The sequence below is a fragment of the Nuphar pumila genome, chromosome 7, assembly GCF_984573655.1.
Source record: "Nuphar pumila chromosome 7, dmNupPumi1.hap1.1, whole genome shotgun sequence".
NCBI classification, from domain to species: domain Eukaryota; kingdom Viridiplantae; phylum Streptophyta; class Magnoliopsida; order Nymphaeales; family Nymphaeaceae; genus Nuphar; species Nuphar pumila.
Genome location: NC_143255.1, coordinates 106584621 through 106599039, shown reverse-complemented (window position 1 = coordinate 106599039; position 14419 = coordinate 106584621). Strand labels below are relative to the sequence as shown.

The window sequence follows — 14419 nt, the reverse complement described above, 5'->3', positions numbered from 1 at the left end:
CTATAAAAAAATGACAATGAATATGATCGTTTCCAACAGGTGCATCTAAATCTGGTAAACTCTCATCTGAAACGCGCGTTGGTATCACATTTTGTAATCTTTTATTTCGAACAATGTTTTGGTGGGTGCAGCACCGACGCCTGTCAGATTTGCACAAGGTCCAGAAATTGGAGTGATGCCAATAAGATGAGGGTATTCAATCAAGGCGGTGCAGACAACTTTTTCCCCATACCGGTCCCCAAGTAATCAAGTATGTCTAATTCTCATGGATGATAGTGATCATTACGCTATACTTTTAATTTTGTACGCTGAATTTTCTCTTGACATTGAAAACCATCTTCTTTTTTTGGATGTGCGCAGAGCCAGAGCGGTTAGGTCTCTCTGATTCTGAAGGTGGTTTTTTTTATATAAGTTCTGGTGATTTTGTTTTAAATCTCTGTCTTGTGGCCAATGCTTTCAAGTCTGGGAGTTTGGGTTGAATCAATTGACTCAACAGTGGTTCAAAAACTGAACACCCATCTTTATAATCTATTTGGCATTTACAGGATCTGGACGCCTTCCATTTCTCCAACTCCAAAACTCTTTAAGTTAATGTAAATTTTGAGTTATCTGCAAGAGATTTGAATCGTATCGAAGTATCAAAAATGCAGAAAGCGTTTCATGAGAAGGTTTTCTAAAATGCAATGACAAGATGGCTAGGCTTGCTAATGTGCATCTGGTGGTGCAAACTTCCAGAATGGTCGCCACAAGTAAATGACTTAAACCTACTTTTAGGCTCTGTTTGGGAGTCTTGAACGGGAGGTGTTTTGCAGTTTCCCTCAGTGCTCTCTGCAGTTTGGGGGCAGTGATACTGCCAAACACTGCATTGGGAATGGAGTTGGCAGCATCAAACGCGACATTTCAACACCATTTGCAAGTGGATGGTTTTGGCAACTCCATCCTCAACACCACACTTTGGCAACACAGGGAAATGGTGTTTCCAACTCTATGCAAGGCTCCCAAAGAGAGCCTTAATGGCACAATACTTTGATAAAAAAAACAAAAGAAAACATTGTAAAGCTTGATTCACTAAACTAGAGAAGAATAACACACTTTTCGCTTCACTAATGAAGCTTATATGAAGGTGTCGAGATCAGATGTGTCCAGCTTCACAATATAATGAAAGCAACTGAACTCGTACCATGGTCCACCATACTACACAAAGAATGGATTCAGTACAACGTTAGGAAATTTGACACCAGATGACCAATTTATTAGACCATCATTGCTTCACAGAAAAACTCATGGCACAAAGAAATTCTAAGTTTCCAACATGCGCCTGACAGCATGTTAGTAGTACTCTACAGCTGCACGCCGAAATGGTCCTCATTTACATTGAGTGGACTACAAGAAACTCATTTAACATATTAAACCAAAGAACTTCTGGCGGAAAGGGAAAGCCTATCGCTCTTACTGAGGGGAAGTAGAGTATACACTTCATGCACCTCCTGTTTACAGACCTCTCCTTTGTCTCTGTCTATGGAAAAGCAGATATATATGGCATCAATGACATTATCCAGGATATGGACAAAGAAGGAAAAGACCATGAAGAGAAGCAACCACGCAAGAGCGGCGACAAAGTATACATCTGATCCAAGGTTACTCACAGCCCTCAATATTGCACAGACCTATTTCAAAATGAAAAAGCTTATCAGAAAAATCAGATAGCAAACCTTTGTTATCATAGAGAAACCTAGCAACGAATAGGCCAGCGAATACATGGCAGAATTTGATGCTAAGCATTGTTAGAGTACCAAAGTACAATGAGAGTATGCAGGCAAGCATGACTTACCACGATCGCGTAGATTGCTGATATAACAAATATAATTCCCAACAGAATACGTGTAGAGACCGTTTCAACAAAGACAGCAGAGAGAAGATTGCGTCTAAGGAGTTCATATGTCATCTTAGAGGCAGAACAATAGCCTTCACCAGTTATCGCTACAAAGTTTATTGTGAACTTGTTGAGAAAGTCAATGGCTAAGAGTAGGAATCTGACACAACACTGGAGAACAAGATTCACTATTCCAGATGCATCTTCTCGTCTTGCACTATCAACAACAGCTCGCACAACACGGACTACAGCAATCAATAAGCCTGAAAAGCACACTGTGCCAAAGGATGGACCAAATGCATTCCTGCAGCAATCAAGCCAACAACCACATCAAGCATGAATTAAGATGAGGAAAGTGCCTCTAACCGTTTTGCTCATCCACTGATACCAGAATATGATGATTGATGCTAATTTTTTTCTTAAAAACAAGTTCACAACATCATTGATAGGGGAAGGGAAAAAAAGAACAAATACATATGTACTGATGTAAGAGAAACCCAAAATGTTCATAAGGCAATGAACGTTTCCAGCGTGACTGAGGGAGCAAAAAGGGAACAATGCATTACGCTAGTGACAATCAACAGGGTTTGCTTGCTTCTCAAACAATGGCCATTCACACAGACGAATCAGGTGTGAACACATCTTTGCCTCCATGGAGAGTCACACGATCTCCATCTAAATTTAATTTCCAGTAATATTTGGAATGCATAAATTTCAAAATTACAATTTCCAATTACTTATATAGCTGAAACCCAAGGCCCTGTTACCCACCATAGGTAGAGCAACCGCATTGAGAATAAATTGCAGTCAGACATAGGAACATTAATCAAATAACAGCCTATGAATAAACTGGGACATGAGTTCCTTATCTCATCATCCATGACAAATTTTTAGTTAACACATACAGGCTAAAGACAACATGCAATAGTAAATGACTGTAACACCCTTATACAAGGCATACACATTCCAGTTATGGCCGTGTCATATACAAGCTATTCCAGCTCCTGTCAGCTGGTTATTTCAGTAGTTTCTAGAGGTTTTTTCGCTTCTGTGGCAACAGGATGATCACTAGCAGTCCCTTGATTCTACGTAGCTAGGAGCGTGTCTGGGTTCTTGCTTAGGTGAGGTAAGCAGCCTAGGATCTGGTCTGTGCCCAGGTGAAGGGTGAGACTGCGTGGGTGGCCAGGGAGCAATCAATAAGAAAATACAAAGTTTTTTAATAAAATTCTATTCTTTGAAAAATCATTTAAAAAATTTTCTTTGTCAAATGAAGATTCCTTTTTATGACTTCAAAATTTTTGTGTCCAGAAGATAATGAAAATGACCAGTCTCTAATGCCATTTCCGTTGAGTTAGTAAGAAGTCTAAAGAAAATACATTTTCCTCCTGTCTAACATGTCTTTGAAAGAAAGGGGGTACTCGATCTCTGTATTTGCCTGTCACGAGAGAGAGAGAGAGAGAGAGAGAGAGAGAGAGAGAGAGAGAGAGAGAGAGAAGGTGTGATAGTCAATCGTGGCTACGCATCTCATTCTATTAATATGTAAAACATACATTACTAGGGTACAAAAGTACCCCTTAATAACACGTTAATTTTACATTACACGCTGATTGGATCTGGATTCGATCCAATATACAAAACGGGTAGGGTTGCGGGTCCTGCATAAATATGATGACTCCTTTTCAGCCTCCCTCAAGTTGTGCATGGTCCTGAACCATGAACAACTTGTCTTTCAGAAACCAAAATCTGTCATTTGTCAACCCTTTGGTAAGAATGTCAGCAACTTGTTCTTCAGTCGGCACATACATGGGTTCAATCTCTTTATCTTCAACCTTTTTCCGAATAAAGTGTTGATCTATTTCAATATGTTTTGCTCGACTGTGGTGGATGGGATTGAAAGACATGTGTATGGCACTTTGATTATCACACAATAGCAGTGACCGAACAATCGGTTCTCCCATTTCTGTCAGGAGATGTCTTATCCACGTAGCCTCAGCCGTGGCAGCAGCCATCGATCTGTATTCAGCCTCAGTGCTTGACCTAGCAACCGCCTTTTGTTTTCTACTGCTCCAGGATACTAAGTTTGGACCAATAAAGCTGCAATAACCGGATACTGATCGTCGTTCATCTGGATCACCCGCCCAATCAGCGTCAGCATAAACAACGACCTCATGGCCTCCGCATGGATCTAATTCTCTTTTCTTGTATACCAGTCCATCACCAACTGTGCCCTTCAGGTAACGAAGTATATGTTTGACTGCTTTTATGTGTGACATACGAGGTTCATGCATAAACTGAGATACCTGGTTAACTGAGTATACTATATCAGGTCTAGTAAAAGTCAGGTATTGCAACATGCCAACTAAGCTGCGATACTTGGTGGGATCTTCATATATATCCCCTTCCTTTGAACTCAGTTTCTGATGGATGACACTTGGAGTTGTCAACGGCTTATAATCTGTCATGCCCGCTCTGCTGAGAATGTCCAATGTGTATTTGTGTTGAGTAAGGGTGAGGGTATCATTTCTTTTATCAACTTCTACTCCAAGAAAATATTGTAGTTCTCTCAAATCTTTCATCTTAAATCGCTGATTTAATAACTTCTTCACCCGCTCAATGTGACTTTTACAGTTCCCTGTGATGATGATGTCATCTACATATATTAGTAGAAGAGTAGTGACACCGTGTTCATTGTGAATAAATAATGAGTGATCTAGAAGGGACCGAGAAAAGCCATGCCTTTGTATCTCTAGCGAAAAACTGTCGAACCAGGAACGAGAAGCTTGTTTCAAACCATAGAGCGCTCTCTTTAACTTGCACACATATTTTTTGGCATCTTATTCTGCATATCCAGTGGGTTGTTCCATGTATACCTCCTCCTTTAAATCCCCGTGTAGAAATGCATTTTTAACATCCAGCTGACTCAGTTCCCATCCATGTTGAATGGCTAGACTCAACACAATGCGAATGGTCCCCATTTTAACTACAGGACTGAAAGTTTCATCGAAGTCTTGTCCTTCCTCTTGTGTGAATCCCTTGGCTACGAGTCTAGCCTTGTACCTTTCGATGCTCCCATCTGGCTTATATTTTATCTTGTACACCCATTTTGACCCAACAACATTTCTGTTTAGTGGTCTAGGTATAATCTCCCATGTCCCACATTCATGTAATGCCTCCATTTCTTCATTCATTGCTTCTACCCATCTTCTAGAGCCCGCAACTTGATAGAACATGAGGGGCTCATCCTCTTTACTTATGGCTGACAAAAACAACTGAAAATCCAATGAAATTTTTTTATAGCTTACCCACCTGTCAAGCGGATGTCGAATCCGTGATGATCTTCTGATATCCATCATCTGTGAAGCGGGACCAGATGGGTTCGTACTTGTACAAGAAATGAATGGGGGTTCTTTCTCTCGCCGGGTGTACACAATACCCTTATATCTTGTTGGTTCCAAGTCATGTGCAACAATCTCTTCCGTTTGAGTTTCATTGGTTGATTCCTCATGTGTTTCCTTCTGACAGCAATTTATCGAACAATCTACTTTACCATTGGAAAAGAGTTCTGAATTTAACCATGGGTAGTATACCTCAATGCTGGGGCTTGAGTTATCAGTGTGAATGGTTGAATTAGCAGTCTGATCATCAAAATTCATTTCATCGAAAACTACATTCCTTGATATTTTGACACGCTTGCTCAAGGGATCATAGCATCTGTACCCTTTGTAATCTTCTGCATATCCTATAAACCTGCATTTTAAGGCTTTATCCTAGAACTTGTGCCTTTGTGAGCTGTCATTGTGAACATAACAAACAGACCCAAACACACGTAATTCATGATAATCAGGTTGTGTGCCAAATAGAAAAAAATATGGTGACTTATTCTCTAAGATATTCATGAGCAGTCGATTTATTACATGAACTGTGGAGTGAAAAGCCTCAGTCCATAATGATACAGGGAGATTGCTCCCGTGCATCATGCTCATTGCAGTCTCAACATTATGTCGATGCTTCCTTTCGGCAATCCCATTTTGTTGAGGTGTATGCGAGCAAGACACTCTTTTCTTTATCCCGTTATGTTGAAGGTAACTAACAAAGTCACTCGAGGAGAATTCACCTCCTCCATCACACTGGAAATTGAGAATGTTGGCAGAGAAGTGGTTGTGAACAAAAGAATGAAATCTCTGGAACAATCCAAAGACTTCTGATTTGTGCTTCATAAAAAATATCCAAGTATAGCGCGAGTAACTATCAATGAAAATAAGATAGTATTTACTGCCAGGAAGAGAAGTAATTGGGGCAGGACCCCAGACATCAGAACAAATGACCTCAAATGGCCTTGAAGCTCTTTTATTAATGGAAACGAATGGTAAAATATGACTCTTACATAGATGACAACTAGAACACTTTGTATCAACGACTTCTGAACTTAGACTGGACTTGGGAATGAGATTATTCAAGACAAGTTTTTCAATAAAATGGCGACCACAATGGCTAAGACGACTATGCCAAAGTCTTGGCTTATTATTCTCAGAAATAGTAAATATAAAATCAGGATTAAAAAATTGACGTTGGTGAGGCTTCAAGGATGAATAGTTGGAATGAATGGAGGAGGGAAGATCTTCTTGGAAGATGTACATGTTGCCGCATCGTTTTCCTTCAGCGAATGTCTTCCTCGTGCGAAGATCCTTGACATAAACAGAAGGAGTAAATTCAACTGAAGCATGAGCATCATCAACGAGTTTTGAGACATAAACAATGTTCTTTTGACTGTTAGGTGCATGAATGACACTTGGAAGTTTAAGAGAGGACTTTGACATGGATATAATGACATTTCCAATATGTGAGATTGAGTGATGAGATCCATCTCCTGTGATTATGCTATTTTTACCAACATAAGGTGTAAGAGTCAAGAGTTTACTTGCATCACCTGTGACATGAGTAGCTGCTCTGGAGTCGACATACCAAATGCCTTTGTCATTTTGCTTCATGTTCAATCCTGCTAAGGCTGCCAGCAACAATTCCTTAACTTCTCCATCCTTCCTAACCTCTGCTTGTGGGGCTTTCCCTTTGTTTTGAGGATTAAACCAACAATTTGCTTTAATGTGCCCTTTCTTGTTGCATAAAAAACAGGTAGGGATGGGTCTCTGTCCTTGCACATTCGGTGTTGGAAGTATACCACGACCTCCATAGGCATTTCTCCCTTGGCCGCCCTTTCCTCGAAAAAAACTTCCTCGTCCTCGACCATAACTCATTCCCGTAGCTAGTACATCTTGGATTCCTGAATGTCCATGAGAATCTTCAGAAGATCCTTTCAGAGTCATTTCATATTGCAATAATTTCACACGAAGATCTTCAAACTTTGGGAGTTCTGGTAAACACAGTAGGGTTGTTGTCATGACATGGTATTCTGCCCCCAATCCGCTCAAGGTTTGTTGCACCTTATCTTTTTCATTGAAAAGACATCCAACAACAACCAGCTGATCTGTGATGCCTTTCATTTTGTTCAGGTATTCCATAATAGACATGGAATCTTTCTTCATCATTTGAAACTCTCGCTTAAGAAACATAATTCTTGCCTCAGAAATTTGTGAATATGTTTGAACTAACTTATCTCACAGCTCCTTGGCCGAACAATCATCAGGAAGGGCAACAAGAACTTCCTGTGAGAGGGTTGAAGTAATGTATGCCACTAGCGATTGATCTCTCTTCATCCAAGTAACATATTCTGGGTTCCTGTGAAGAACAATAGACTGTTCTCCTTTATCGTCCGCTTTTTCTTGTGAAAGGTATTCTGGAGGCGGAAGAACCGATCCATCCAGATGACTGGAGAGGTCCTGACTCTTTATAAATGGGATGATCTGTCTTTTCCAGGTTAAAAAATTTGAGTTATTCAGTTTTTCAGAGACTAGTTGACCGAGAAATCTTGAGGACAGGCATGACTGCGCATGAGTAAAATCCATTAAAAAAAAACTGAACTGACACTTAGGTATGAGAGGTAAAGTAGATGACTCGGCTAATATGAGAAACAAAATAGAGGACTCGGCTAACAGGGCACTCCTCGGCTAACAGAGAATAAAAAAAAATGGAATAATGTATTGAATCACAGTAATCGAGCCAAGGAAAAACACACTAAACAACAGAGATGTATTGAATCAGCAGAAGAAAAGAGGTCGTCTGTCACCGTGAAATATTCTCAGAACCCACGAAACAACAGTCGTTTGTCACCGTGAAAAATTTTCAGAACCCACGAAACAACAGAGGATATAGTAGTGGGTAAGAGGTCATCGTGAAAGATTTTCAGAACCCAGGAAACAGCAAAGGGTACAACAGAGGATAAGAGGTCACCGTGAAAAATTTTCAGAACCCACGAAACAGCAGAGGATATAGCAGTGGATAAGAGGTCACCGTGAAAGATTTTCAGAACCCACGAAACAGCAGAGGGTACAGCAGAGGATAAGAGGTCACCGTGAAATATTCTCAGAACCCACGGAACAACAGAGGATCCATGATCATGATTCAAGAAGGAAGAAACAACAGTCGTCGTAAGGCCGAGATCGAGATCTGTCACCGTGAAGCCGAGGATATAGCAGTTCTTCACTCCCACTCGTCACGCTGCTCTGATACCATAAAAGAAAGGGGGTACTCGATCTCTGTATTTGCCTGTCACGAGAGAGAGAGAGAGAGAGAGAGAGAGAGAGAGAGAGAAATTTCATAGAAGGTGTGTTAGTCAATCGTGGCTACACATCTCATTCTATTAATATGTAAAACATACATTACTAGGGTACAGAAGTACCCCTTAATAACACGTTAATTTTACATTACATGCTGATTGGATCTGGATCCGATCCAATATACAAAACGGTGTGGGTTGCTGGTCCTGCATAAATATGATGACTCCTTTTCAGTCTTTACTTCTTTTAATCACTGATTCCTTGGCCGCTAGAATTATAACTATTACTACCAAGCAATACATTAATGATATTTTCACCACTGAAATTAAAAAGAAAAAAGGGAAAAAATATTTAAGGGAAATATCAAAGATGTAAACCATGGAAAGAATATCATGGAAATTTACATTCTAATACCCCTTAACTAGGGAAACTTAGAGTTCTTGAAGAGAATTATGGGACAATTTCAAAGAATTAAACATCCATTAAAAACATGCCTACTAGAAATTGGGTCAAATGCTTCTAAACTTTTTTATATGGAGCATAGCATAAAAAGAGACAGCCTTGGTCTGTATTAGGCCTGACATCTTGAACATAATAACATATCAAAAGATTTTAGGTGAAAAGAGAAGCATGTGAGTAGTTCCACTGAAGACTTGGAGAGGAGACTTGCTTCCAGAAACTATAAATGACATCCTATTAATTAGATTGGTACTGGTAAGACTGGTATCAAATCAAAACTATTGGGAAAATTCATGTTCAAAGCAAAACTGGTAGCTTCCAAAAGAATACGATTTTTTTTGCTTTGCAACTATTTTGCTGAGATATTAAACCATGGAGTATGTTGCTTAATTCCATCAATGTAAATATAATTATACAATTGGTAAAAAGAATACTATTCTCCATGACCATAATTTCTTCATAGACACATTAAATTGAGTTTGAACCCACTAACAATAAAGAGGAAATTTGGAGCTCAACCTGTACTTGGACTTCAACAAATGCGAAGTGAGAATAATCAACAAACAAAACAAAATATTTGAATTCAAATAGAGAATACATGAGAGTCAGGCCCTAAACAGCAGAATAGACAATTATAAAAGAAACACTACTTTTGGGGAGGAAAAGGAAACACACTGTTATGGTTAGCTCTTTGATGCACATCATGTCTAAGGTTTCCTTAATTCCATGATCTAATGACAGCATGGAGAAATATGTGTGATGGGTACTATGAACAAAGAAAGATTCCCTAATGTAAAATGCTACAGACCAAAGAAGTTTTATAGCTTTAGGTTTATAAGAGCATATAGTCCTGCTACCTCCAATAGCTGAACTTCCTTTGTTTTAATTCTTAAACTATCAGTGGTGGTTAGAGAAGATTGTGACTCTACAACCAAGGTCTTTAGATAGAGGACTTACAAAATGAAAGATTAACTAAAAAAAAAACTCCAAACTTGAAAGAACCATTTTTAACGTAAACAATAGATTCTTTATGAAACCCCTTTCTAGTGATAGAAACTAGAGATTCTTCTGTTATAAGCACACTTTCAAGTTTGCTTGAAGCAACACATGGGAAAATAACAATCTCTTACTAATATGATCCAACTCTGTAGAATGAACAATAAATAAATCATGACGAGAACGGGTGAGCAAGAGGAGAGTTGCCCTTTGGAATGACATTTCCTTTGTGATGGAAGCCCTATTACATCAATGGTGGTTAGTAAAACAAACATCCATTGCAACGACGAGCACAACAATTCAATTAATATAAAATTGGAACCCAGTGTAGACAATTACAATGTTTATGGCATCATAAGCTGAGTTACATATGATAAGTCCTGGCTAGTAAACTAAAACAATTTTTTGTTGACATCAACCAAAAGAGCCACACATGCGTGTGTTAATATATATATATATATATATATATATATATATATATCAAGGGTATTTTGGTCATTTTATATGTTGTAATAAATATAGTCCAATAGGGACTGTATTTGTAATGAAATGGTGGTCTTCAACAAATGCATGAATAACTCACAAACAAGTGTCTATTGGAGACACTACAAGCATGACCCTTGAAAGGGTATAAAAGGAAGAACACTTGAAAAATAAATAATACTTTATTCATGAACAAAATGCTTAAGAAGCATAATAATTTACATTGAAGGGGTTCACCCCTATATATACAAAAAAGTGGAAGAGAGAGGAGAGCTCATTTTGAGCTCTCCAAAAGAGACGTTGGAAGTCCAACGTCTCTTAATATAGCTGTTGGACTACAGTCCAAAAGCTATTTGCATAGTCAAGTTCCAACATGAACTTGACTGGATCAAATATCTAGTTTCTATTGAACTAGATGCTAAAAAAGAAAATAAAGAAAAATAGAAAAAGAAAATAATAAAAGAAAATATAATAATATTAAATAATATATATATATATATATATATATATTACAGTTTACATTTTAACACTCCCCCTCAAACTTACGGTACAATGAGCGAAAGTTTGTCTAAGAGAAAGTGAAATCTGGGAGCAGCGAGAGGCTTGGTGAAGAAGTCTGCTAATTGATATTCTGATGTAACATATGGCAGATCAATGGTTCCATGTAAGTATTCCTCTCTGACATAGTGACAGTCCATCTCAATGTGTTTAGTGCGCTCATGGAATGTCTCATTGCTTGCAATGTAGATCGCACTTTTGTTGTCACAACACATCTTTGAAGCTTGCGTTGCTTTAGCTCCCATATCCGCTAACAATCGTTTGAGCCAAACAACCTCCATAGTGGTGGTTGCCATGACTCTGTATTCAGCTTCGGTGGAGGAAAAAGAGACTTTTTGCTGCTTCTTGCACCTCCACGAAATTAAGGTTTCACCTAGGAACACACAAAAACCAGTAGTTGAGTGTCTATTATTGGGATCACCTCCCCAGTCAGCATCAGTATATGCAATTAAATTTAATGAAGATGAAGCAGACAAGAAGAGTCCTCGTGAAAGAGAGGATTTTAAGTATCTAATAATATGCAAAATTGCTCCCATGTGCACGGAGGTGGGAGCATGCTGAAACTGACTGGCTGCATGAACCGCATGAGTTATATCTGACCTAATAATGGAAAGATAAGAAAGAGTTCCAACAAGCTGTCTATAAGGAGTAGGATCATCAAGAAGTTCTCCATCATCAATTTTCATTTTAACATTGACAACTTCTGGAGTGTCTACTTTCTTATCATCTGTAATTCCAGACCTGGAAACGATATCAAGAGCAAATTTAGATTGAGATATCAAATACCCCCGAAGGGAATAAGCAACTTCAATGCCTAAAAAATATCTTAATAAACCTAAGTCAGTCATTTCAAAGTGAGTTTTAAGAAGAGATTTGATATTTGCAACTCCCTGTTTGTCGCCTCCGGTGATGATCATATCGTCCACATAGAGAAGAATAATAATGATGCCTGCATCATATTTCTTAACAAATAAAGCAGTGTCAGTTAAACAAGGTTGAAAACCAATATCAAGCATAACATGACTAAATCGGTCATACCAGGCTTTTGGAGCCTGTTTAAGACCATAAAGAGTTTTTTCTAGATGAAGAGTTTTACCCTTAGGGATACTAATACCAGGTGGGGCTTCCATGTATACTTCTTCAACGAGATTCTCATTCAGAAAAGCATTTTTGACATCTAATTGAAAGATAGGCCATGTTCTAATGGAGACCAAGGCTATTAAAGTTCTAACAGTGGTCATACGGGCCACAGGAGCAAATGTTTCTTCATAATCGATGCCATACTCTTGAGCATATCCTTTTGCTACTAAACGGGCCTTATATCTTTCCAGGGTCCCATCACTTTTGGTTTTGACTTTGTATACCCACCTACAACCTGTAGGTTTCTTACCCGGAGGGATATCTTGGATCGTCCAAGTATTGGCCTTTTCTAGTGCATCCAATTCTATTTTCATGGCTTCTATCCATTCTATATGATTTTTGGCTTGAGAATAGGATGATGGTTCAACATATGATTGTATTAATGTAATGACGGCCCTATACGTGGGTGAAAAAGATTCATAAGACACAATTTTTTCTGGAGGTTTAGAGATTCTAGACGTTCTTCTAGGTGAGACTTCAGAGTATTTTTGTAATGCACATAGAAGATTTTGCTCTCTACGTCTTGAATATTGTAGACTAACATCCCTATGGATTTGCTCTTCATTATCATCATTTTCAACAACAATAGGACTTTGATCATTGTCAAGGTCACATCCAACATCACATTCATTGGATTTTGAAGTTGAATCAATTAAAAACGAGTATTCAGTGACATCCTTGGATTTTTCAAATTCAAAGAAGCTTTCTTTTTCCAAAAAAGATACATTTCTTGACACATATAATTTGTCATTTTGAAAATCGAAACACCTGTAGCCTTTTTTATTATCAACATATCCTAAAAAGGCACATGGGATTGCACGAGGGAGGAGAGAGTTTGTCATTTCTGTTGGTGAAAACAAAACATTTGCATCCAAAGACTCTTGATCTAGAATAATCTGGAGTTAAATTAACAAGCTTTTCTATTGGAGTTGTATTCTTTAACGAAGAAGATGTCATCCTATTAATGAGGTAGGTGCAGTTAGAACCGCTTCAGCCCAAAAACTTTTTGGAACTTGATTTGCAATTAGCAATGTCCTAGTAGTTTCCATAATGTGCCGATGTTTGCATTCAGCTAGGCCATTCTGCTGTGGAGTGTGTGGACATGATCTTTGATGTGTAATACCATGTAAATTGAGATAGTCTTTGAATTCGTTGGACATAAATTCTCCCCCTGAATCAGTGCGAAAAACAAAAATATCATTTTGAAACTTATTTTTAACCACTTTATGAAATATTTGGAAGTTAGCAAAGACATCAGATTTATGTTTAAGAAAATAAATCCAAGTATGTCTAGAAAAGACATCAACAAAAATGACATAATATGTATAACCACCTTTGAAAATAACTAGTGCGGGGCCCCAAACATCCGAATGTATTAACTCAAGTGGTCGTGAGGAAACAAAAGTTCAATTAAGAAATGGTAACCTTTTCATTTTGCCAAGAATGCAGTCTTTACAAGAAAAATTTTCAGAATTACAAAATTTTTCCAAACTTGGAAAATATTGAATTTTAGACATATAAGGATGGCCAAGCCTTTTGTGCCATAAATCCAATTCTAATTTCTGAATATTATAACAAAATGCATTCTTGGGTAATTCCAAAAAGTCCATGCAATAAAGTCCTCCTTCTCTATGGCCTTCCCCAATCAGTTTCCCTGACTAGCGATCCTGTACCCAACAACCATGAGAAGAGAAGGAGATATTACATCCATAATCAGATATTTGCGAGATAGATAAGAGATTCAAATTAAGTTTAGGGATATATCTAACTTCTGAGATACAAAATCTTTTGGATTTTTGAAGATTTTCAAAACATCCTATTCCTTTTACTTCAAGAGATGTGCCATCGGCTGTAAAAACCTTTGACACACTTGAGTTATTTTTAAGACATTCGGATAGACTATTAACATTTGAGGTCATATGAAAAGAAGCACCAGAATCTAAAAGCCAAGGAAAGTTACCTGGACCGGAGAAAGATGCAACTGCCGCTCCAGTTGAGGCTTCGGTTGAGGAGGATACCCCTTTGAGAAGAGGTTGAAGGATTTCCATCAGTTGAGCCATAGACACAGGTGCATCTTGATCTTTTGACTCGGATTCAACAGATGCAACTCTTTTTTCTTCTCTTCTTTTTAACTTTGAACATTGAGGCCTATAGTGCCCCGGTTCATGACAATGATGACAAATAACTTTTCTTTTATCAAAGTCGCCGTTTTGCCTTCCAAAATGAGGCGTCTTGTAAG

General features: G+C 38.3%; 1 protein-coding gene across 1 annotated transcript in view; it reads right to left on the bottom strand.

Annotated features, from left to right (window-relative positions):
- Positions 1–1249: 1249 nt before the first annotated feature.
- The window catches only part of LOC149832798 (Plasma-membrane choline transporter family protein), a 34171-nt gene continuing 21001 nt past the window's right edge, over positions 1250–14419 (bottom strand). Inside the window, exons 2-3 of the mRNA XM_090014717.1 lie at positions 1832–2177; positions 1250–1667 (exon numbers count right to left, since the gene is read on the bottom strand). Coding sequence (XP_089870843.1) covers positions 1407–1667; positions 1832–2177 — 607 coding nt within the window. The 3' untranslated portion in view covers positions 1250–1406. The remainder of the gene's footprint in view (positions 1668–1831; positions 2178–14419) is intronic.